Source organism: Molossus molossus, unplaced genomic scaffold, assembly GCF_014108415.1.
Source record: "Molossus molossus isolate mMolMol1 unplaced genomic scaffold, mMolMol1.p scaffold_m16_p_9, whole genome shotgun sequence".
In the NCBI taxonomy this organism is placed as follows: Eukaryota; Metazoa; Chordata; class Mammalia; order Chiroptera; family Molossidae; genus Molossus; species Molossus molossus.
The window spans coordinates 28,135,334-28,162,982 of NW_023425403.1; the positions used below are offsets into that span (position 1 = coordinate 28,135,334).

Consider the following 27,649-nt stretch of genomic DNA (forward strand, 5'->3'; position numbering starts at 1 on the left):
TTCGATCCCCGGCCCTGGTCCGGGTCATGTGGGAGGCAACCAGTCAATGTGTCACTCTCACATTGATGTTTCTCTCTCTCTCTTCCTCCCACTCTATCTGAAGATAAATAGAAAAATATCCTGGAGTGAGGATAAAAAGAAAAGATGCAAACAGTGAATTTTTTAGAACTATAAGTATGTCTTATAAGTATGTCAAGAAAGAGTATAAAATAAAAACATCTATCTTTTAAAAATAATTGAGTAAGAGAACCATGGTACCTGCATACTAAAACACACATCTGAAAGCTTACTGTAATTTTCAGAGATCTCAGAGGGTGGGTGCACTCAGCCAGGCTCCAGAGCACCAGTATCTTCCAGAGGGGCACTTTCACACAGGTTGGTGCCATGGTTTTTTGATTGGGTGCTCCAGTTGTTGTGGCTTCTGCCCAGGGGAAGCTTTTAAATCAACTGGCTCTGGTGGCCACCGCAGCTTCTATTCCTGGGTGCCACGGGATGGTAACAATCAGAGAGATAGTTCGGCTGGCTACCAGCCCCAGGGCCACGAACAGACAGCAGAATGAAACACAAGCTGTCTCTGTGAAAGGGAGAATTCTTTGCTGATACTGGAGCTTTGGCCTGAGATAAAGGAATCTGGTTTGGCATACATCTAGTGGTCTACTGACGTTCTTTGAAGGAATGGAGGATGATGGACATCATCTTCAAGCTCTTTCTCTGCTTTGTCTCAACTCTCCAGTATCGCCCATTAAAAAAGATTTTACCCTCAGAATTGCCTAAGCCAATTCCTTGATTTTGATAGGTAGGTAGATGATAGATACCTATGCATGTACATGTACATGTACATGTACATATACATATACATATACATATACATATACATATACATACAGAAAAAAGAATTATATTCCTTACAGATTTTGTTTCTCTGATGGAATCCGGGGTAATACAGTTGAGAGGACAAAAGGACCTGTGATGTTTTAATTTGGAAATTTTCTTATCTCTCCTCAGTGCCATGGTAACCAAAATCTGGCTCACAGCTAATGAAATGGCCTGACCTATTTTTAGCTTTTGTAAAAGTACCATAACCAGGGCACATAGTTGATTTTGCCCAACTTTTTAATAATAAATAGAACAAATAGGCAGAAGATCAGCAAGTAAACACAAAATTAAAACAACACTATAACTAAACTAGACATAACAGATATCTGTAGAACACTGTATCCAACAGCAGAATACCCATTCTTCTGCATGCATTTTAGATTCAAGAAAATCTACAAACTAAAAAGAATTGAAATTATACAAATTATGTTCTCTGAATACAATGAAATTAAATTTAAAAATCAATAAGAAAAATACATAAGAAAAATGCAGTAACATGGAAATTAAAGAATGCCTATAAATAACCAAAGCATCAGAAATAAAGAAATCTCATGGGAAATTAGAAAATACTTTGAGATGAATGGAAATAAAAAGTATGGCATACAGCCCTGGTCTGTTTGGCTCAGCGGTTAGAGTGTCAGCCCACGGACCAGAGAGTCCCAGGTTCAGTTCCCTCCAGAGGTGCATACCTCCATTGCAGTTTGTCCCTGGCCCCAGTTGGGGTCGTGTGGGTGTCAACCATTCAATGTGTCTCTCTCACATCAATGTTTCTTTCTCTCTCTTCCTCTCTCTCTCCCTCCTGCTCTCTCTAAGGGTAAGTGCAAGAATGACCTCGGGTGAGAGAAAAAAAAAGTATGGCATACAAAAACAAACAACACATGTTGTAGAGGATGTGGAGAAAATGGAACCCTTGTGTAGTGTTGGTGGAAATGCAGACTGATGAAGCCATTGTGGAAAACAGTATGGAGTTTCCTCACAAGATTAAAAAAATCTGACTTTTGACCGAGAAATCACACTTCTGGGAATATATCCTAAGAAACTTGAAACACTAATTCAAAAGAATATATGCACCCCTATGTTCATTGAAGCATTATCACAGTTGCCAAAATATGAAGACAGACACTCAAAGTGTCCTTCAACAGAGAAACTAGGTAAAGAAAATATGGTACATATATACTATGGAACACTACTCAGTCATAAAAAGAGACAAAATACTGCCATTTGTGACAACATGGATGGATCTTGAAAATATTATGCCAAATGGAATAGGTCAGTCAGAAAAAGCTAAGAACCATATGATTTCACTCACATGTGGGATATAAAAATGAAACTGAAATACAGATAGACAACAGTATGGTGGTGACCAGAGGGAAGGAGAGTGAATAGTAGTAAAGAGCAAAGGGAGCCAAATATATGGCAGATGATGATTTGGCTTTGGGTGGTGGGTACACGATGTGCTATACAGATCATGTATCATAGTAATGTACCCTGGAAACCTATATGACCCTATTAACCAATGTCACCCAATAAATTTAATTAATACATTATAGCCATCTTAGTGAATGTGAAAAAGTATCTTGTGGTTTTGATGACTAATGATGTTGAATGTCTCTCATATGTTTAGACATATCTGTGTCTTTTCATGTGATGTCTAATCAAACCATTGCCCATTTTTAAAATTGGGTAATTTGTCTTTTTATTGTTGAATTGAATGAGTTCTTTATGTATTCTACACAGAAGTAAGTTATCAGAAATATGCATTGCAAATATATTCTCCCATTCCTTGGGTTGTCTTTTCACTTTCTTAATAATATACTTTGAAGAACAAAATGTTTTTAAAGCTTTGATGAAGTCCACCTTTATACTTTTTTTTTTTTTTTTTTGTCATCTATGCTTTGGGTGTCATAGCTAAGAAAAAACATTGCCCAATCCAAGGACACTGTGATTTCTGCCTGTTTTTCTTTAAGCATTTAAAAGTTTTGCTCTTACATTTAGGTTTATGATGCATTTTAAGTTAATTATTGTGTTTGGTATGAGGTAGGGGTTCAAATTTATTATTTTGAATAAGAATACACCATTGTTCAAGCTCACTTGTTGAAAAGACTTGAAAGATATTTTTGCTCATCATAAACTTCTATATGAACACTCATTTTCTTTTAGCCTTAAGAGGTGCCTACTTTTTCTAGCTTCTGTAATTGTTGAGAAATGAGATGGTTAACTCATTTTTGCTTCTTTACAGATATTATACCTCCACTGCCCCTTCCTACCACCCATACTTTTGTTCTCCTCTCTTTATTTTCTGGAAATTTTGCTATGATGTCTTTGTGCTTTTTATTTAAAGACACCCTTCTTAAGATTTTTAGAGCATCTTGAATTTGTGGGTTGACTTGTTTTATTTCGAAAAGTAGTGGTTCTTATCTCTAAATATTGCTTCCTTCTTTCCATTCTCTGTGTTACCTTTTTAAATGGGTGATGCAGTGATCACCTAAATCCAATCAGGCAATTATGCCAGGGCCGAAGTACAATTTTATCTGAATTAATCGCATAATCTTACATGTGGTTCTTGCAACTACTGATAGAGAACCTTACAAGTATTTTATCTTCTCTTCACTGAAAGTCTGCCAGGAGTAAATATATCCCCCTTAGAGAATTTCAAAGTGGTTTTCTAGCCTATTAACACAGGCACTTCAAAATGTAGCAAAAGCTTTTAGGAGAAGGCTAAGATTTTCTGGAGGCAAGATTCCTCCAACGTTTGGTCTTTGATCATTTTGTGACTTCAGATAAATTTACAATGCCTTTTAAATATTTTAAGTGACTTAGTTCCTGAGCAGCATCAGAGCTCTAGAATGCCTCATGGCAAAAAATAGTCTATGGTTTTGACAGTCCCCCTTCAATTCCAGCTTCTGAAACTTTTCTAGTCTAGCTTTGTTTTCTAGTGAAAGATCTCGGCCAAAGCCAAGCCTCGTCTTTGACTTTTGAAATCTGCAAATGTCTCTAGTAATATAAATGACTGACTGTTGTCCCCTAAGAGATGTAAAGATTCTCTCCTGTGAAAATTTACATCATTAGCATGTCTTTTTTTTACTGTACTCTAATGCTTTTCAAATATCATCAATGCAGTGTATTCTTGATTTTTCTAGTAATTTTCTCATAGTTGCATCTGTCACTATTTGCTACATCCTTTTCATAAGGTTAGTGTTTAATATAGGTTTTATCTTAATTCAGTTGCTAAATATTTACATGTGAAAAACCTATCATAGTATTTGTTTTCCTATTCTATGCTCATTTTTAACTTTTGCCTGAGTGTTAAACTTTTTTATTAATTTTGTTTACTTCTCCTTTATTAGCTTTAAGTTTTATATTATTTTATTATTATTCTTGTAGTTAAATTATAAAAGCAATACTTGATTTATATGCTAATTTTTAATTACTCTGTGTGTTGCATTTTATTAAAATGATAGAGTTTGTTTCAGTTTTATTTTTCTGGTGAAACTTTGTAATTTTATTCTTGAGGTTAACATATTTTTGACATTAATAGTTTCATTTCATATTCTTTAACTTTTAAAATATACAATATATCTTTATCTTTTATATTTTAAAAGATATGTATATTAGTCAACAATGACTTTTACTAATTTCTGTGATAATTTCTTCTTCTTGCTTAATTGTTCTTTCTCTTGGTTTAGTCTCCCTTATTTTGGACACTATTCACAACAAATTCTACAAAGGTAAATTTGGAAAGTAAATTATATGAGTTTAAATGATTTCAATACCCTCCCTTTTTAGCACTGGAATACATTTGTAAATTATATCTGCCAGCGTAAACAGAAGTTCTACTTTTTAGTGATTTAACTAATATTTTAATTTATTTTTAAACTTTAACCAGTATACCTTTCAATTCACAATCTTCTCCCTCCAACATATATACACTTATATACTACATATGTATATTTCTTCTTAATTTTTTCACATGGTTTCCAATCACCTGCTATATTGGCAGGACACTTTTTCATTCTATGCCTTTCTTTTCTTGTATCTTTGTGTTAGCTTTCTTCAAACTAATAGTCATTCTGATTATATGTTCATTTTGGGAGTTGATAATCACTTCACAACTTTTTTTTTTTAACATAGAAATTAGAGTAGGCATTACTACCTGTTCCAATTGAGAGAAGATTGACCCACCTGGCTGTTTCTAAAAATATCCTAACTATTTTTTCTGTCAACTGTTATTAATTCCTGTGATACAGATATGCAATAATGTTGCCATTTGCTACTGTTTCCATCTTTTTTCAGCAAATGATTCTATGTGTATTTTGTACAATAGCTTCCTTCAATCTCAGAAAACATCATTTTACATGGCTGCATGGTTCCTTAATTTTTAGGATTCTCTTTGGGAGTTTCATCCTCATAATTTCCTGGTGCAAATGTGTGCATCTATCTCTGTGTGTCTGTGTGTAGTTTAAATTGCATCCATATGTCAACTTATACTTATGACCTTTTAATGCTCACAGGCATATGTATTTATTCTATATTTACAAAAAAAAAAAAAAACTATGGGTATGGAGTGAATGAGTGAATGACACACAGTTTTGTGTTTTACTCATACAATTTTCATTAAGGCAGCGCTATTGATGACCATTCTGAGCATAAAAGTTATCAGGACATGATACAGATGATCCGCTGCTTGTCTTCAGTCTGATTCTTCGTTCTTTTCTTTTTTTTTTTAATCCTCATCTGAGGACATTTTTGCATTTATCTTCAGATAGAGCAGGAGAGAGAAAGTGGGGAAGAGAGAGAGAGAAACATTGATGTGAGAGAGACACATCGACTGGTTGCCACCCACAGGACCTCAACTGGGGCCAGGGACAAACTGCAACCCAGGTATGTGCCCATAGCAGGAACAGAACCTAGGACTCTCTGGTCCACAGGCCAATGCTCTGACTGCTGAGCCAAACTGGCGAGGGCTGCCTTCTTCTTTCTTGAATGCATATCTCATAGATTTTAAATAATTTCCCTTAATCATTTTATGGGAATACATCAGAGTTGTATTCCCAGACAACTTTTATGATTTTTTACCTTTTAGTATTCCTCTTCTCTTTTTGTAATTCTTTAAAATACTTATAATTGCATTATTGTAACAAATCAGTTATATGTCAACATCATACTCAAAGGGTAAAAATTAAAAGCATTTCCCTTAAGAACAGAACAAGACAAGGATGCCCACTTTTACCACTCTTATTTAACATAGTACTAGAAGTCTTAGCCACAGCAATTGGACAGGAAGAAAAAATAAAAGGGATCCAAATGGAATAGGAGGAAGTGAAACTGTCATTATTCGCAGGTGACATGATACAATACGTAGAAAACCCCAAAAACTCCATCAAAAATTTACTAGACTTAATAAATGAATTCAGCAAAGTAGCAGAATACAAAATTAATGTCAAGAAAGTGATGGCATTCTTATACACCAATGATGAACTCACAGAAAGAGAAACTAAAAAAACAATCCCATTTACCGTCGCAGCAAAAAAATTAAGATACCTAGAAATAAACTTAACCAAAGAAATAAAGGACCTATTCACAGAAAACTACAAGTCATTAAAAAAAGAAATAGAGGAAGATATAAAAAAGTGGAAGCACATACCTTGTTCATGTATTGGAAGAATTAACATAATTAAAATGTCCATTCTACACAAAGCAATCTATAGATTCAATTCAATCTCCATCAAAATACCAATGACATACTTCACAGAACTAGAACAAATACTTCAAAATTTCATATGGAACCAAAAAGGACCCCAAATAGCCACAGCAATCTTGAAACAGAAGAACAAAGTTGGAGGGATCACAATACCAGATATCAGGTTATACTACAAAACCACTATAATCAAAACAGCCTGGTACTGTCACAAGAACAGTCAGATAGATCAATGGAACAGAATAGAGAATCCAGAAATGGACCCAAGGCAATATGCTCAATTAATATTTGACAAAGGTGGCAAGAGCATACAGTGGAGTCAAGACAGCCTCTTTAATAAATGGTGTTGGGGAAATTAGACAGCTATATGCAAAACAAATAAACAAAAAATGAAACTAGACCATCAACTTATACCATACAGAAGAATAAACTCAAAATGGATAAAAGACTTAAATGTGACTCATGAATTTATAAAAGTCCTAGAAGAAACTGTAGGCAACAAAATTTCAGACATCATACACAGCAGAATTTTCAGTGATACATCACCTAAGGCAACAGAAACAAAGGAGAAAATGAACACATGGGACTACATCAAACTCAAAAGCTTCTGCACAGCGAAAGATACAATCATCAAAACAGAAAGGCTACAACTGTATGCGAGAGCATAATTGCCCATGAGATATCAGATAAGGGGTTAATTTCCAATATATATAGAGTGTTCATACAACTCAACAAAAGGAAGACAAAGAATCCAATTAAAAAATGGGCAGAGGAACTAAATTGACACCTCTTCAAACAGGACATACAAATGGCTATGACACATATGAAGAAATGCTCAACATCACGAATCATCAGAGAGATGCAAATTAAAACAACTATGAGGCATCACCTCATACCTGTCAGAATGGCCACCATCAACAAATTATTAAACCAGTGTTGGCGAGGCTGTGGAGCAAAGGGGACTCTAGTACATTGCTGGTGGGGATGCAGACTGGTGCAGTCATTATGGAAAACAGTATGGTGTTACCTCAAAAAAATTAAAAATTGAACTTCCATTTGACCCAGTGATCCCTCTTCTAGGAATATACCCTAAGAAGCCTGAAACACCAATCAGAAAGAATATATGTACCCCCATGTTTGTAGCAACACTACTTACAATAGCTAAAATCTGGAAACAGCCCAAATGTCCATCAGTAGATGAATGGATAAAAAAGCAGTGGTACATATACACAATGAAGTACTATGCAGCTGTAAGAAAGAAAGATCTCTTATTCTTTGAGACAACATGGAGGGACCCGAAAAGTATTATCCTAAGCAAAAGGAGCCAAACAGAGGACAAGTATCATATGATCTCACTTATTTGTGGAATATAATGAACATAACAGTCTAAGGAATGGGGTAGTCCCAGAGACATGGAAGTGGGGTACAGACTGACAATCCCCAGAAGAGGGGATGTGGGGAGAGAAATAAACCACAGAACTTATATGCATGTATGCATGAGCAATGGACATAGACAACAAAGCTGGGGACAGGGCAGGGAGGGAGGGGAAAGGGAGAATCAGTGGGGAGAAAAAGAGAAACTTCTGTAACAAAAATAAATAAATTAATTAATAAAAAATAAATAAAATAAAAATCAGCCCTGGACAGTTTGGATCAGCGATTGGAGCGTCGGCCTGCGGACTAGCGAGTCCCGGGTTCAGTTCCCTCTAGGGGCACATACCAAAAAAAATAATAATAAAAATAAAAATCACTATTATATATCAATATCTATTTCTTTTCAGGTTCTAGAAAAATGCATATACAGGAAATCAAATTATAATAAATACCTTTACCAAATATAGCCATACATTGTTGTTTCAAACTGTTACACACTCCATTTAGGCAGATCCATTTGTTTTCATCACATTGAAAACCATCTAGAACATACAAGTCATCTGAACATGATGCAGAAGATCCATTGCAATATTCAGGGAGATCACATTCATCAACGGCACTCCTGCATAATTGTCCTTTTTCTGTAAACTGATGGGATGAGTTAAATATATTGAATAAAGCAGAAAGTAAACATATAGATACTATAAAGAATGATAACTTTACTTATATAGGTAATATAGAAATTTTAAGAAGACTTACATGACAACTTGTGCAGCATGGTCCTTTGTCACAATTGTTACCTGCTTTTAATTTACACGTGCCAGACACACAGCATTCGTTTGGGTTTTGAGCACATTGCTGAAAGAAAAACCAAATGCTCTTCCAACTTTTATTTACATTGGGTACCTTTTTTTTTTTTTTTTTTTTTGGTTAATCCTCACTTGAGGATATTTTTCTCTTGATTTTTTTAGATAGAGTGAAAGGGAGGTGGGGGAGAGAGAGAGAGAGAGAGAGAGAGAGAGAGAGAGAGAGAGAGAGAAACATCATGTGAGAGAGGCACATCAATTGTTTGCCTCCCACATGACCCTGAGTGGGTCCAGGATGGATCCTGCAACCTTGGTACGTGCCCTTGATCAGGAATAGATCCTCAATCCCTTCTGTCCTTGGGCCAACACTCTAACCGCTGAGCCAAATCTACCAGGGCAACATTGGGTACATCTTTTAATGATATCAACATCATATAGACAGATACTTAACATACGTGTTGGCAAACAAAAAATTGCACCTACTTATTTATTCATGCATTTAACAAAAATTATATTAGTTACCTAAAATGTGCTAGCTTGTCTATATCCCTAGAGTAGGTTTAACTATATTGGTAGTAGGATTTTCTGAATTCCTGGAGGCCACCAAAGCCAGCCTCCAGGAGCTTCCTGGCTCTTGTAGACAGGGACAGTTAAATTATGACATGAAATGAAAGTCACAACTTAACAATTTTATTGGAGTGACTAGTTATTACTCATTCTTTATGAACGTACTGTATTTCAATAAGTCAATAACTTTTATGAGATATTCAAAGCTTATTTTACTTTTCTCTAAAGATGAAGAACTAGAAAATATTTCTCAACATGACTGAAATTGTCACGTTTACATCACTCATCCCTATTTCATGACGCCGTGTATTTTATGCTGTAATTCATCTATGCTGAATGATTATGTTTCTTTTCCATTCTATTATTAGGCTTAATAAAAGCAACATATAAGAAGAAAGTTGGAGAAATGATACATTCAAAGACACACACACACACAATTTTTTAAATTCCCAAGAATTTTTTAAAAAGTTAATTGAGTCAGTTTTAAATAAGTTACACAAATATAAATAATATATTTCAGTGATCTATATGATTCATAGCATGATACTTAGTAGGGCACACTAAATTTTCATTATTTTCCAGAACTATTCTGCCTAATCTATATCTATTGTTATTGCTATCTATAGGGGATTCCAGCAGGTTAAATTATATAACAGGGCTTTGGACTCAATTACATGATATTTAATAGAACCAAAGAACACTACTGTCAATTTTTATTAGAAATTTTCAAGGTGCTTCCATTTAGATCCAAACAAGAAGAAACAGGTGAGTGCTGAGAAATAATTCCTTAAAAGCATATCTCCCAACTAGTTATCTAAAAACACACTTTTCATATTGAGGAGAGTACACATGAATGACCTTAGCTATTGCAGTAGGGAACACTGATCTCCATTCATGTCTTCTTGATTTTCTCATCTTCATACCACTCACTGTGAGTCTCAACCTCTCCTTCCCTCATTGCATTCCCTTTATCTCTTCTCTTATCACCTCCTTCTGATCCAGAAGCTATTTGTAAGATTTCTGTGAGTTTGAAAACCAGCTTTTATGGATTATGTATGGCCCAAATCTTTTTGACTGAAGTATTGACTTGGATTAAAATACTGAAAGCCAGAAATATGCCTCCTATGTTTTCTTACTCAATTTTAAAACCTCTTTCTGAATGGTAGAGGATTTTAGGTTAAGAATAAATACAAGGAATATATACAAGAGGGGCAGCTTAAAATTAGGTCAACCCAGCCATAGGATTAATGATCTTGACAATCACTTTTACAGATAATCTACAAACCACTAAATCTGTACATTAATATATAAGCACACTAATTAGTTTACTAAAATCCCTATATGCTTTCTTAAAGTCTTTGTAGAAAAGTAAATTTGATCAATTATGAAAAATAACAGTGAAACACTATAAAAAGTAATTACTTTTGATGTAATTCTGGTATGTATTCCTTCAAATTAGTACCAACCTCCTGAGTCCCACAGTCACATTCTTCTTTTTCTTCCACTATTTGATTACCACAAACTGCAGCTTTGTATGATGGATCTAACAGTGGATGATTTTCAAGACATTGGGAGTTTGGTTTTGAAATAAAATGTAAAAAATCTTCCATGCTGCACTTACTAAAGGTCTTCACACCGCTGGAATGACTAAAAATACATTAAAGTTCAACTTTTTATGTAATCATTGCATCCATAAACTGCCTAGCTTGAGAATAAAGCTATTTAATAACATTCCACAACAGACAAAATGTTTAAATTTGTTAGTGTCAGCTGTGCACAAATTCATATTAAATATTTTCAGTAGGACTGAATAATTAATCAATACAATTTTATTGGGACTTATAGTTATTTGTGACACCATTTTCTCTTACACCTCCTACCTCATAAAGTGGTCCATCTCTGTTTCATTTTGGCTTCCTTTTCCTTTCATGACTTCCAAATATCGTAATACCCTTGCATTAACAAAAGAGACTGGGCTTTTCCACTTCTTTATATTTACTCATAGGCAATCCTTTTAAGTTATAGGTTTTAAATAACACCAATACCTAACAACTCAGATATTTGTTTTTCTAACTCAAATGTACCGTCTAAACTGCAGGGTCCAATACCAAATTCTTTACTCAGTGTTCACACAGAGGTGACATCTATAAGTACCTGTGTAGCATGCCACTCCTTTCTTACTCTTTATTCCCTTAGTGACACTAATTTTTCTTCAAAATATGTATCAAAAACTAAAATATTAATTATTTATTAATTATCTATTAGTTCTATTCATTTTTTAGCTCTAGGAGAAAAGGTATTTTTAATTGTTTTGTTCACTAGCACAAAGATAAGAGCTCAATGATTATTTTAAAAAAATTAATGAGTGTATGGTTAAAACTGTATAGATTTTTGGGCCAATGTTTCACTATAATTTTTATTATTCTGGATAGCATTAACAAGTAAAGAGAATATAATCATGAAGGTCTATAATTTGATAGCAAATATAACTAATATGAAGTTATTGACTTTTAAAGCCATAGAGTCCTAGTCATTCAGATTATTACAGGAAAATTGTTATTCCCATGAGGGCTACTAATTAGAGAGTTTTGAACAAACTACCAGTTTTGATATTTTTGTTGTTGTCACATTCTGCTTAAATATACTCTTCAGTTATATCAACAATAATGAATACATTTATTATTACATTGCCAACAGTTCAGATGACTTCTATCTAAATGCCAGAAATCAAAAGTTGAGAAAGCAATAGAACTTTAACATTACTGAGAACCAGGCAATGCAAAGTGCAAAATGGTCCATACATCTTCTGGTAATAAATTAATGTTTTCATTACAAAGAAAAGATCAATCATAATTATATCCAATGGGAGAATTATTTGCAGTTTAAATCTTTGCATGGATTTTCTGGATATTCCCATTCCCCATTTTTTCATTAAAAAAATAATAACAATAATAATAGAACCTCTGATTTTCAGTTCAATATATAATATCCTTGTAGAAATGCCTACATTTTTAGCTTTTTGTAAAGTTAGGAGTGGGCAGATATAAGGTTAGATGATTGGCTTTAAATGAAGCTATAAATTTAAGATCTAGGAGGTAATGTTGACAGCCATGCTTTATGTGACCCTTTATTCCATTGGTAACTATAAACTTGGTTAATTTAATTTTGCAGTTACAGCTTCCATCATGAATTATGACATTATCTTGGAAATGTAAGCCAATATGCAGAAATCAATGTGAAAATATAGTGTGAAATGCCACACAATTAATAGAATGTTTAGAAATTAAAACAATTTTCTAAAATAAAAACATAAAAATACAAAAACCTTTTCTTTGGCTTAAGCCATTATTACTTTGGGTTTTCTGTTATTTGCAGCCAAATATAAATACAAACTCCATCTCAATAAATACAGACATCAGTTAGGATACTACTGTTTTAATCACCTTTCAAACATTTATTTCCTCACCACAAAATTGCTAAGCATTGACAACAATATACAGTGTTCTGATTTGAAAATAATAAAATAGTGTATCTTTTTCTTAATTTATAAACAGAACATACTTTGCATATTTGGCATTTTTCAGAAGCAGCATTATTACTGATAAAATAAAATCTGTTTTTAAATATAATTTTAAAGAAATTATAGAGGCATCTCAATTACCAACTAATAATAGTAAAACACCTAAACACTCTTGCTTTAACTGTGAAGTGTGTACAGCATGAAAATAATACAACAAAAATATTAAAAAAAAAAAACAAGAGATTTAAAAATATTATTATTAAATAAGTCTCAATAAACTTCAAAAGATATATATATATATATGAATTATATTTTTGCACCACAATGGACATTAATTCAGAGGTCAATAACAAAAAGACAACTAGATTATTCACAAATATTAGAAAATCAATTAAATATTTCTAAAATAATCCAGTAGATGAAGAAATCGCAAAGAATATATGAAAATATTTCAACTAAATAAAAAAAATGTAAAAAATATCAAAAATTGTGGTATGTAATATAATCTGTGGTTAGAGGGAAATATATAGCTTTAGCAAGACTCACATGAAAAGAAAGTTTAAAATTAATTAGTTGAGTTGTTATATAAAAATCTAGGGGGAAAAACAAGATTACTTCACACTGTGCATAAAGAAAGAAACATAAAATGGAGAAGCAATAAGAAAGAGTGAATAAAATTAAAATGAGGGACTTGAGTAACAAAAGATGAGATGACCATTATCACAGACCCCAACAGGACTGGAATTTACTCAGTGGCCTATAGGGGAAGGTAGAAGTGACTTAGAAGGTTCTGCAGTTCTGTGTCATTATGAAACCAAGCAGAAGTGATGAAGTCTGTGTTCGTTGTCTCAAAAATTAAAGAATGAATTCACAGACAAAAGAATTTCTTCATTCTCTGCTTTTGCACATTCTTTTTAAATCTATATATTAGTAAGGAATTCCAAAATGGTAGCAAAGTGAAGGAAGCTATACAGAATATCTCCCAGGACCAAACTGGAATTACAACTAAAATAAAGACAAATCATCAGGAAAAACCATCAGAAAAGCAGCTGGAAAGAACCATATAACCAGGGACAGAAAAAGAACACTAAATTGATCCTGGTAGGAACTACAGAGACACAAGAGGGTGGGCTGGAAGCCCATGGACAGAAGCTGTTTTAGCTGTGAGCAGCTCCCTTGGGGTTAAAATCCCAAGCTGGCTGCACAAGGCAGAGGGCCTGGACAGAGCACTAAATTAGCTATAGCCACTCACCTTGGGCTCCAGCAGAGGTAGGGCAAACTGGACTGAAACTGTGTGGAGAGACTCAAGATTTGGAAGGCACTGGGAGCTTTGTGCTGAATCATACCCTATAGGACAGTAGCTATTTTACTCAAAGAGCCCCAGAGCCCCAGGGAGAAGCAAGAGCCCCTCCCTCAAGAATTTAACACCACCCAGCCAAGCCAGAGAAATGCAAATTGAGGCTCATTAGCAGCAAGCAAGCATCTGCCCCACCCTCTGGAAATTCTCTTACCCTGAACACCTGAGGGATTTTTTTCATTCAGTTGAGGGCTACAACCCAAGGCTCATCAAGTAACTGAGACTAATAGCCTCCAGGCAAATAGCTACAGAATAACTGAACCTTTCCTGGGCTTGCAAATAAAGCCAGGAAAGTAAGACTTAACAGTGGTGTTTAACATAGGTCCTCCCACACATATCCAAACCCAGTAGAGCAGCAGTTCTCAACCTGTGGGTCATAACCTTTTACACAGGTCACCTAAGACTATCGGAAAACACATATTTCTGATGGTTTTAGGAACTGAGACACTGCTCCTCTATCTGTCTTCAAACTGATCCACCCACATGCAGATACACCCACATACGAGTACCTGGCATAATGACATCATCACACCAACCCCATCACATACCAGTCACACATGTGTAGAGAGCAGGTACTGTTTACAAAGCAGCTACTCTGTTGAAAGCAATAGTATTGGAGGTAAAATGACACTTCATGAATTATAATTACTGGGTAAATGTAAAATCATGTACTGTAAAATTATCAACTACTGCAAAAAGAAAATATTTGTATCATGGGAACTTAATCTGGATACTGATCTTTTTATATTCAGCTGTGGTTGATGTGAATACTGCCCCCTTGTGATAGTAACAGGTATGTTAAAAATAAAACAAAACAGAATGGTAAACCATAGGAAACTTTAATGAACTGTATTGACTACACTATGCCATGCATCATCTTTTTATTATTAAAGCTATTGTTATGTATTATTTTCATTAGCAAACCATCCCATGACAATGGATCGTGTAGAGAAGAACATTAAGAAAAAAAAATATAGTGAGGATTTTTCACAGTATGGTTTTGCCTCAATAATTACTGTAGGAATTGAGAAACCACAATGTGTTATTTGTTGTGAAGGTCTATCTGCCAAATTTATGAAGTCAAACAAACTAAACCGCCACTTTGATAGCAAGTATCTGAGCTTTGCTAGCAAGGATATCAACTATTTTAGAAGCAAAGCTGATGGACTCAAGAAAGCCAGACTTGACATTAGTGGCAAGTACCTCAAACAAAAGGTAGAAGCTTCATATTTGGTGGCACTCAGAATTGTCAGAGCTATGAAACCTCATACCATTGCTGAGGAGTTACTGTTGCCAGCGGCCAAAGACATTGTTCGAGTTATGATCGGAGACAAATTTGTTACAAAATTGAGTGCAATTTCCTTATCTAATGACACTGTCCACAGAAAAATAGATGACATGTCTGCTGATATTTTTGATCAGGTAATCCAGGAAATTAAATCTGCTTCACTTCCAATATTTAGCATCCAGCTTGATGAATCTACAGATGTTGCAAACTGTTCATAGTTACTGGTTTACATGAGTTATATTAATGATGGCAACTTTAAAGATGAGTTTCTTTTTTAGCAAACCTCTTGAAATGACAAATACTGCACATAATGTATTTTACACTGTTGGTTCATTTCTGAAAGAGCATAAGATCTCTTGGGAAAAGATTTGTGGTGTTTGCACAGATGGTGCTCCAGCTATGCTAGGATGTCAATCTGGATTTCAATATTTGGTACTGAATGAGTCATCAGAAGTCATTGGAACATATTAGCAACAAAGACGCTGCCACAAGAGTTACAAGAAGTAATGAAAAGCGTCATAAATTCTGTCAATTTTATAAAGGCGAGCACTTTAAACAGTCAACTGTTTTTGCAACTGTGCAACGAGTTGGTTGCGCCAAACAATGCTCTGCTATTTCAACTGAAGTGAGATGGTTGTCAACAGGAAAAGTTCTAAATTGTGTTTTTGAGCTTCATGATGAACTCAAAACGTTTTTTAATCAGAAAGCAAGACCACAGTTCAAAGCACTTTTCAGTGATAACAGTGAACTTCAGAAAATAGCTTACTTGGTTGACATCTTTCCCATCTTGAATGAGTTAAATTTATCACTGCATGTACAAAATGCAACATGCCTCGATTTGTCTGAAAAGATCTGATTATTCCAAATGAAAGTTCAGCTTTAGCAAAAAACATTGGATAAAAATAAAATGTACATGACTCCTACCTTATCTGCTTTCTTTGAGGAACATGACATTGAACCAGACAAAAAGACTACAATGATAATTTCTGTGAAAGAACACTTGCACATGCTTGCAGACAAATTTTATTATACTTTCCAAATCTACCTGACACTCCATTTTCACTTGCCAGAAGCCCATTCACAAAGTTGAAGATGTTCCTGAGACAGCACAAGAGGAGTTCATTGAACTTATTAACAGCAATGCAGCAAGAACTGATTTCTCTACAATGCCAGTTACAAAATTTTGGATCAAGTGTTTGCAGTCATATTCTGTTCTCTCTGAGACTATGTTGCACCTTCTTCCATTTCCAACAACATATCTTTGTGAAACAGGGTTTTCCAGATTGTTGATTATCAAGTCTAAATACAGAAGTAGACTTGTGGAAGATGATCTTCACTGTGCTCTTGCAAAGACTGCCCTGAGAATTTCTGATCTGGTGAGAAAGAAGCAATCTCAACCTTTGCACTGACATTGGCTTTTTATGTACACTGTCACAAAATGTAGCAATGTGGTTTACTGTTGTTATATGAAGACTGTTACCCATGCTGCACCATGCTTCAAGACAAAGTTTCATTTATTTGTAATTAGAAATAAATATTTCACAATATATAATTACATATTGTTTTTGTGATTAATCACTATGCTTTAATTCTGTTGAATTTGTAACAACAAAAATACATCCTGCATATCATATATTTACATTATGATTCATAACAGTAGCAAAATTACAGTTATGAAAGAGCAACAAAAATAATTTTATGGTTGGGGGTCACCACAACATGAGGAACTGTATTAAAGGGTCACTGCATTAGGAATTTTGAGAACCACTGCAGTAGAGGGAGCCACAACGAGTGGAACACCAACATCCACTGAGTAAATTTGGCAGGCTCAAAACCCACCAAAATGGTGAAACAAAGAAGCAAATCCCAAATGAAAGAACAAGATAATTTGACAAAAGATGAAATAAATGAAAGGAAATTGAGCAAAATATCAGAAAGAGAGTTCAGAGTAAAAATCAAAAGGAAGCTGAATAGCATGAGTAAATATATAAAAGCATTGAAAACCAACCAAGTGAAAATGAAGAATGACATAGCAGAAATAAAGAACATATTGGAAGAAGTAACCAACAGAGTAGAGAAGTCTGAGAATCAAATCAGTGAATTAGAAGACAAGGTAGAAAAAATCACCCAGAGAACCAAAAAAGAAAAACAGCAAAACAACAGGAAGGAAACTGTGGGACGATATGAAATGTAACATCTGCATCATAGGAGTTACAGAAGAAGAAAATTAGCAAGGGTTAGAGACTATATTTGAAGAAATAGTGACAGAAAACTTCCCTAACTTGGTGAAAAAAAAAGGCATAAAAGTACAAGAACCAAGGAGAGCCTCAAGTAAGAAGAATCCAAAAAGGCCCAAACCAAGATGTCTATTAATTAAAATACAAAAAAAAATTAAAGACAAAGAGAGAATCCTAAAGGCAGCAAAAGATAAACAATGAGTTACCTACAAAGGAACCCCCATAAGGCTATAAGCTGACTTCTCAACAGAAACACTACAGGCCTGAAGGGAATGACATGAAGTACTCAAGGTAATGAGTAGCAAGGATCTAAATCCAAGACTACTCTATCCAGCAAAGCTATCATTCAAAATAAAAGGTGAAATGAAGAGCTTCCTAGACCAAAAAAAAAGGCTTAGGGACTATATTTGCACCAAACCAGCACTGCAAGAAATGTTAAAAGGACTGCTGTAATAAGCAGAAGAAACAAGAAGAAAACTGAAAACTATAACCACAATAAACAAAATGGCAACAAATAAGTACATATCAATGACAAACTTAAATGTAAATGGACTGAATGCTCAGATCAAAAAACACAATATAGCTGATTGGATAAGAATACATGACTTATATATATGTTGTTTACAAGAGACCCACCTCACAACAAAAGACTCACAGAGGTTGAAAGTGAAGGGATAGAAAAAAAATCTTCCAAGCAAATGAAAAGAAAAAAAAATCTGGGGTGGCAATACTCAAATCTGATAAAATAGATTCCAAAATAAAAGCCACAATGAGAGACAAAGAAGGCCTCTGCATAATTTTGAAGGATCTATTTAACAGGAAGATATAACCTTAGTAAACATATATGCACCCAATATAGGAGCACCAAAATATATTAAAAATCTTCTGGAGGACTTAAAAAAAATTGACAGCAATACAGTCACAGTAGGGGACTTCAACACCCCACTGACATCACTGGATAGATCCTCTAGACAAAAAATTAATAAGGATACAGACTTCGACGCACTAGATCAAATGGATTTAATGGATATCTACAAAGACTTACACCCCAAAGTCACAGAACTCACATTCTTCTCAAGTGCACATGGGACATTATGAAAGACAGACCACATGTTAGGACACAAACTAAGTTTCTACAGGTTCAAGATGATTGACATCATATCAAGCATCTTCCCAGATCACAAATGCATAAAACTAAAAATCAATTACAGCGAAAACATTTAAACACATGGAGGCTAAATAGCATGATATTAAACAATGAATGGGTTACCAAAGAGAACAAGAAAGAAAATAAAACATTGTTGGAAACCAATGAAAATTAACACAACACCACAAAAATCTATGGGACGCAGTAAAGCAGACCTAACAGGGAAGTTCATAGCCACATAGGCCTACCTCAGAAAACAAGAAAAATTTCTAATTGACTATCCAACCTCACAACTCAAAGAACTAGAAAGCAAACAAAAAGAAAAACTGACAGCAATTATAAGAAAAGAAATAGTAAAGATCATAGAAGAAATAAATGACATAGAAACTAAAAAAAACAACAATTCAAAAGATCAATGAAACCAAGAGCTGGTTCTTTGAAAAAATAAAGAATTATGGACCTTTAGCTAGACTCGCCAAGGAACAAAGAGAGAGGACCCAAATAAACTAAATCAGAAACAAAAGAGAAGTAACAACTGACACCACAGAAATACAAAGGGTTGTTAACAAATACTATGAACAATTATATGCCAAAAAACTGGACAATCTAGGTGAAAGAGAGAAATTTCTAGAAACACATAGTCTCCCAAAACTATGAGCCATGAGGAGATAGAAAACTTGAACAGACCAATTACAACAAAGGAAACTGAAGATGTAATCAAGAATTTCCAAGAAACCTGGTTACAGTTTGTCCCCAGGCCTGGTTGGGTCATGTGGGTGGCAACCAATCGATGTGTCGCTTTCACGTCGATGTTTCTCTCTCTCTCTCTCTCTCCCTCTCCCTCTATCTGAACAAAATATCGAAAAATGTCCTCGGGTGAGGATAGAAAAAAAAAAAAAAAAAAAAGAATCTCCAAGAAACCAAACTCCCAGGCCTGGATGGTTTCATGGGGGAGTTTTACCAAACTTTCAAAGAAGAACTAACACCCATTCTCCTCAAACAAGTTCAAAAAATTCAAATAGAAGGAAGACTTCCAAACTTGTTTATCTAATTCCAAAACCAGATAAAGACATTACAAAGAAAGAAAACTACAGGCCAGTATCCCTGATGAAGATAGATGCCAAAATCCTTAACAAAATATTAGCAAATGGATCCAGCAATGCATTAAAAAAAAATGATTCACCATGACCAAGAGGGATTCATCCCAGGGATGCAAGATTGGTATAATATTCGCAAGTCAATAAATGTGATACACCACATAAACAAAAGGAAATATAAAAACCATATAATCATATCCACAGATTCTGAAAAAGCATTCAACAAAATCCAGCACCCATTTCTGATAAAATGCTCAGCAATGTGATAATAGAGGAATCATATCTCGACATAATAAAGGTCATATATAAGAAACCCACAGCCAATATCATACTCAATGGGCTAAAACTAAAAGCATGTCCCTTAAGAAGAGTAACAAGACAGGGATGCCCACTTTAGCTACTCTCATTTAACATAGTACTGAAAGTCTCAGCCACAGCAATTAGACATGAAGAAAGAGTATAAGGAATCCAAATTGGAAAGGAGGAAATTAAACTGATATTATTTGCAGATGAAATGTCATTGTACATAAAAAACACTAACGACTCCATTAAAAATCTACTAGATTTAGTAAATGAATTTGGCAATGTAGCAGGATACAAAATTAACATTAAGAAATCAACAGCATTCTTATACACCAATAATGAACTCACAGAAAGAGAAACTAAAAAAAAAAATTCCATTTACCACTATGGCAAAAAAATTAAGATACCTAGGAATTAACTTAAGAAGTAAAGGACCTATTTGCAGAAAACTACAGGGTATTGAAAAAAAAAAACAAAACAGGAAGATACAAAAAATATGGAAATACATACCTTGTTCATGGATTGAAAAAATTTACATTATTAAAAGCTCCATACTACTTAAAGCAATCTAGAAATTCAATGTAATCTCCATCAAAATACCAATGACATATTTTATAGAACTAGAACAAAAATTTCCAACGTTTATGTGGAACCAAAGAAGACCCCAAATAGCCTAGAAGAAAATGTAGGCAACAAAATTTCAGACATCACACACAGCAGACTTTTCACTGATATAATGCCTAAGATAAGAAAAACAAAGGAAAAAATTAATATACAGGACTACATCAAACTAAAAAGCTTCTGTATAGCACAAGAAACAAGCATCAAAATGGAAAGGGAATCCACTATATGGGAAAGCATAATTGCCAACAATACATTAGATAAGGAACTAATTTCCAAAATATATAGAGTGGTCATACAACTCAATAAAAGGAAGGCAAAGAGTCCAATTAAAAAATCAGCAGAGGACCTAAATAGCCATGTCTCCATAAAGGACATACAAATGGCCAAGAAACATATGAAGAAATTCTCAACATCACTAATCATCAGAGAGATGCAAATTAAAACGACTATGAGGTTATCACCTCCCACCTGCCAGAATGGCTGCCGTCAACATATCATCAAACAATGAGTGCTGGCCAGGGTGAAAATGGGACTCTAGTACACTACTGGTGGTAATGCAGATTGGTGCATCCACTATGGAAAACAGTATGGTGTTTCCTCAAAAAATTAAAAATTGATTTGCCAGGTGACCCAGTGATCCCTCTTCTAGGAATATATGCTGAGAAGCCTGAAGCACCAATCAGAAAGAATATATGTATCCCTATGTTCAAAGCAGCAATATTTACAATTGCTAAGATCTGGAAACAGCCCAAGTGTCCCTCAATAGATAAGTGGATAAAAAAGCTGTGGTACATATACACAATGGAACACTATGCAACTGTAAGAAAGAAAGATCTCCAATCCTTTGAGAGGATATGGAGGGACCTCAAGAGTTCTATGCTAAGCATAATAAGCCAATCAGAGAAAGAGAGCGTATGATCTCCCTTATTAGTGGAATATAATGAAAAAAAAAAAAAGAACAATAGAGACCCAGAGACATAGAAAGGAGAATGGTTCAGACTGAGAAACTTCAGAGGAGGGATGAGATAAACCAAATAACTTATATGCATGTTTGCAAACGTGCATTATATGCAAACATGCATTATATGCAAACATGCATTTAAGTTATGCACATAGACAACAATGGACATAGACAACAATGCTTGAAGGAGTGGGGGAGTGTGGTGGAATCGGGAGAAAGTTGTATGGGGAGAAAAGGACAAAACATCTGTAATAAAAATAAATTAATTAAAATAAAGTCTTTTAAAAAGTCAATTAATTTGATAAAACCCATTAGAGTGATTGAGAAAGAAAATCACAAATTATCTATACCAGAGAAAAAATAGGTCATTATCACTAGAGATCTCAGTGATTTTAAAAGGAAAATAAATAAAAATTATTTAAAAACTTTATGAAAAATTAATCAATTTCAATGAAAATGTTAGAAAACCAAAATTATCTGAAATCTTCATATCTTTATAGCTTAAGTAATAATTATTAAACACCTCCCCTGAAAAAGAAGTCATTGGTGAATTCTATCAAATAATTTGAAATTATTACCAGTTTTCCAAAATTAGCTTTAAAATATTTTATGAAGCCAGTGTTACCCTGATAATAAAACCAGTCAAAGGAACTACAAGAGAAAACAACGAAAGACCAATATTTCTTGTATATATGGAGTCAACTGTTAGGGAAAAAAATACAGCAACAAGTAATACATAATGAAAATAATAGAAGGATAATGCATCATGCCCAAATGTGGTTTATCTGGGAAAAACAAAGTTATTTAAACAATTGAAAACCATCAAAAAGTGTTTTAATATATCAACAGGAAAAATAGAAAAAAAACACATTATCATCTCAACACTTGAAGAATCTATTCATAATGAAAACTCTGGCAAACAAAAAATAAAAAAGAACTTTCTCCAAAAAATCCTCTATGATAAACCTTTATTTAACATATTTAATGGTGAAAGATCAAAGATTTTGACTCTAAATCAGTACAACAGCAGCCACACATCCCAATTCTATTTTACATTGTACTAGAGACCCTAAACACAGGAGCAGGCACACACACAAAAAAAAATTTAAGATTAAATAGGATAATGTAAAACTGTATGTACAATATATGATTGTACACATACAAAATTCTAATAAAGATAAATTAAAGGTCCCAGAACTAATAAGTTAGTTTAACAAAGCTGCAGGATATAATTTCATTATAAAATGATCAATATAAAATTTCGATATATTTGCCACAAACAACTGAAAATTCCATCATCACATCAACAGACACAATTAGAACAAACAATATAGATCAATATATTTACAGTTAATAATGTCTCCAAAAATAGTGAGGAAACACTGCATTTTGAAGGGTTCTAATCATGACGAGACTAATTCAGACATCCTAACAAAATAAACTACTTTCAAAATTGGACAAGGAATAACTTGACAATATTTAAAATCAGTGGAAGATTCAAAGAGCTATTAATATGTAAAATCTTTTCATCCTTCCTATCATTTCTTCACCATTATAGCTATTATCATTATTACATTCAGTATCACAAGCAACATAATCATCATCATTGTAAAAAAACTATAACATAATGAAAGATAAATAAAAATTTAATAAGCAGTGTTCAGTATTAATATAAGCTCCATAAAATGTCATTTGTCTTTGTTTAAATTAACCAGAAAAATAAACACACACACAAACAAAACAAAAAAGCAAGGCACGAACTTTATTGCAGGAAATTTGTGAATGTGATCCTAGGAAGCAAGGTTAAAGGAATAGAGATAAAAAAAAAAAGAGAGAGAGAGAGAGAGAGAGAACAAGGAAAAATCAACCCTATGTATGTTTTCTTGAGATGGCTAAAATGGCTCTATTCTGTTGGGACCACAAAGAAGTGTACAGAATATTTAGTGGATTTGTCCTTAGATGGCCATAATGGTGATCCGATCAAGTAGTTGAAGGTTGCTCCTGTGAAGGGAGTAACTACTTTCATTCTAAGGGATGTTTTATGGATAGCCTAAGGGAGAATCTAATTAATATTTGTGGATTTCAAAATGTTGACCAGGTCATTAAAATGCTTCCTGTGAAGGAAATACTTTTTGCGGGAATGTGAACTTAAGATATAGAGATCTTCATACTTTGTGCCCACTTTAAATCAATTCGCATCCCTCTTCCCCACAGTTTATTATCTTTAAATATCCAGTCTTGTAGATTCTAAACCCTCGCCCAAATACCCAAGATATTTGCCACTGCTCAGGCTATGTAGATCCCAATCTCTAGCACTTCTCTCACAGAAGATAGAAAAGAATAGTTTGCAAATATGCATGCTGGGACTTTTACCATTTGCCATTGTCTGTAGGTCTTATTCTAAATGGAGAATAATATGGAAAAGTGATTTATTTTTTCTTCTAACTAACATATTGAGATGACATGTTCTTAAAACAAGACAGCTTTTTTCTTTCTCTAGTAGTGAGTTTTGGGGAACCATCATCTGGCCATTGGTGTGAAGTGATTAAAAAACATTGGTGCAATAGAGGCAGATGCCATAGGGATTTGGGATCCCTGTTTGTATTATTTACTTGCATTATCTGGATCTTTTTTAGCTTGTTCCCGAATATACCATTTTGGTCATCAGATAGATTAATATGCCTACTTGATCTTATAGTTCTGTGGATCTGAAAGTACACAAACTATGATGAAAATATTAAACTTTAGTAACATAGTAACTTGGTGTTTCCCAGATGCATGCTCAACTCACAAGGGTTCAGTAGCACACCAGCAGCCGAAACAGTACTCTGGGGGTCTGCCCTACAAATCTTTGATACTTGTCAGAGGTTCTACATGAAACCTAATCTATCAGGAATATCTTTAGTTTAAAAAAATCTTTATTGATATTAGAGAGAGAGGAAGAGAGAGCGAGAGAGACATCAATGAGAGAGAACATCAATTGGCAGCCTCCTGCATGCCCCCCCACTGGGCATCAGTCCCACAACCTGGGCACCTCTTGGTGCATGAGCCAATGCTCAAACACTGCGCCATGCCATACAGGCAGAACATCTTTAGTTTTATCATATCTTAATGGTCATAAGTAACAAAGGACAAGGCATCCTGCATCACGTCCTGCGCCTGCTGCAGTGCCCTCTCTGTACATCATCTCCTGACAAAGGTGTCCTGTTGCCATCAGATCATTTGTTAATCTGGTTCAACAATCATTCCACAACAGTGTGTTTACTATAGTCATTTCTGGGATAACTATTTAATATGGGTTCCTCCCAAATCAGAGCCTGAGATAAAAGTTTGAATGCAAGTACTTTCAGGAAAGATTGTGGAAGCAGGTGAGAGGGAGGGAGAGAGTAAGATGTTATCAAGTTTGCTGCTGTAGGTAATTGGGTTTGATTTTCTAAGACATCTGAGAAGCAGAAAATGCCTTCAAAATTGTTTATCAGAAAGATAAGAGGCTGGCTCCAGTCACTGAATGGATAATGGATTTCCTAATCCCTGACTGTGTGGTCCTAATTTTATAAAATCTGATAGTGTACTTTAAGAATAATGATGATAATACCAAATTCACTAGGTTTTAAACAGGACAAGGATACTGTAAAATGGCTCTTCTAATAACAAAGTAAAAGCTGAATAACATCATCTATAAAATCATTAGAGGCCAAGACCTCAGGCTGAGCCACGGCAAAATGAAGGAGATTTATGCAGACCAGACCATACTAATAAATCATACTTTTTTTTTTTTTTTATCCTCACCCGAGGACATTTTTGCAGTTTTTGTTCAGACAGAGCGGGAGGGAGAGAGAGGAAGAGAGAGAGAGAGAGAGAGAAACATCGATGTGAAGGGACACATCCAGTGGTTACCAGCCGCACGATCAACCAGGGCCTGGGACAAACTGCTACTGAGGTAGGTGCCCTAGTGGGAACTGAACCTGGGTCTCTCCGGACCGCAGGCCGACGCTCTAACCGCTGAGCCAAACCGGCCAGGGCAATAAATCATTCTTGTATAGTGATCACAAGCCAGTAATTGGCTTATCTGAATCAGCCTTAAATTATAAAATCATGCAATAAATGTAAGATTAGATTACATATGACAAAGCAAGTGTGATATTAGAAAATATTGAGATAGATATTTGGGACTTGGGTTATGTATTTGATCTGGGGATTATCGGTCACAGGTTATGTTCAACCATTTTTAATTATTTTTAACAGCTTGGGCTTTAAATATACCAAACTATTTTCATATAAACTATATGTGTAAGCCAAATAAAAATAAAGCATCTTACATCGCTTCTGGGTCATTATGCAGACTGCTCCTGAGCACTGGCATTTTTCAATGTCATCGTAAACTATTCCCATACTAAGGCTTAGTAATTGAGTTATAATAACTGCAAGTGATTCCAGACTTAGGGCTTTGGGGGTGCTGGAAAAAATATATGTACATGTATAAACTCACATTTTAAGAGGTAATTCATTTACTGAAAGAATAATATAATTATTAAAAACTAGTCATATGAGAAAATGGCATGAGGCTTCTAATACATTAACCACAGAATCCTTCCACATTGGCCTAATTTATTACAGGTACCATTATCAATATGAAAGGTATAAACAGTGAAATCCAAATTTTAACAAAATGTAAATGTATGGTTCATTTGGTAACATCAGAACAAGATAAAATTGCTCCAGTAACATAATTATATATAACAATAATCATCATCACATTTGTTGCTAACAAAAACATTAAAGAAATACACCTACAGTGTCATTATTAACAAGTTGTGCTCATTTATAATTTGATTATTTAGACATATTTGACATAAATATTTCAAACTTTTTAAAAAATCATAAATTAACCATTGTATTAATTCATATTATGGTAATAATGACTGATAATGACAATGTCGACTTTCCACTGTTGTTTAAACTATTTTCGAAACCAAAATGTCTTTATCATAAGATACCTATCTAACATATTTTGCCCATATTAAACATGAGGTTTAAGAAAAATCCCACAGTTCGCACCATATCTTCAAATATATCTAAAACACTTTTATGAATATACTTCAAGATTGGTTTCCAGAAATACATTTTGATGTATTCTGTTTGCTTCTCTAAATCAACTTTCCATCATTTTCCACCCCGCTCTCCAGCCCAGGATGACACCAAGGGATTATATCAGAAGGTTCCTGTGCCCTCTGTTTTGCTGTGGTCTAATGAGGGAAGAGAGCGTGAGAAAAGAGAGTGTTATTACCATCATTGTCAGGGCATCTATGATGGTCTGACTCCTTGAGTGGAGGTCTCTACATTCTGTCTGTGACCCTAATAGAAAGACTCTGTCCCTTCTTCAAACTGGGCGGCAAACTAAATAGCTTTATACTAGCTCTGAGAAGCTGCAAAGTCCCTACATCTTGCATTGATGAATGGCCCCCTTTATCAAATTACCATAGTTGAATGTACCACCCTCTTTTAGAGAGAGGGAGAAAAAAGAAAGAAAATAAGGAGATAAGGAGGAGGAAGAATAGGAAGAGAAAACAGGAGAAAAAGGAGTGGGTAGAGGATGGAGAAGTGTAGAAGGGGCTGGAAGGAAGAGAGGAACTATTTGATTCTGGTAAATTTCAATAATGTAAATCATAGACTATAAATAGTAACATAATAAATAATAGGATAGTATATTATTAGTGTAATTATTTTAAGATTTTTGTTGTTGCTGTTTTCAGGATATTGTAGAAAAGGCCTGGCAACCATTCAGTCAATGTAG

General features: G+C 34.4%; 1 protein-coding gene across 1 annotated transcript in view; it reads right to left on the reverse strand.

Moving 5' to 3' along the window:
• Nucleotides 1-27,649, reverse strand: part of LOC118622331 (disintegrin and metalloproteinase domain-containing protein 2-like) — a 119,534-nt gene that overhangs the window by 23,655 nt on the left and 68,230 nt on the right. Inside the window, exons 13-14 of the mRNA XM_036249780.1 lie at nt 8,708-8,806; nt 8,401-8,596 (exon numbers count right to left, since the gene is read on the reverse strand). Of these exons, the coding sequence (XP_036105673.1) occupies nt 8,401-8,596; nt 8,708-8,806 (295 nt within the window). The remainder of the gene's footprint in view (nt 1-8,400; nt 8,597-8,707; nt 8,807-27,649) is intronic.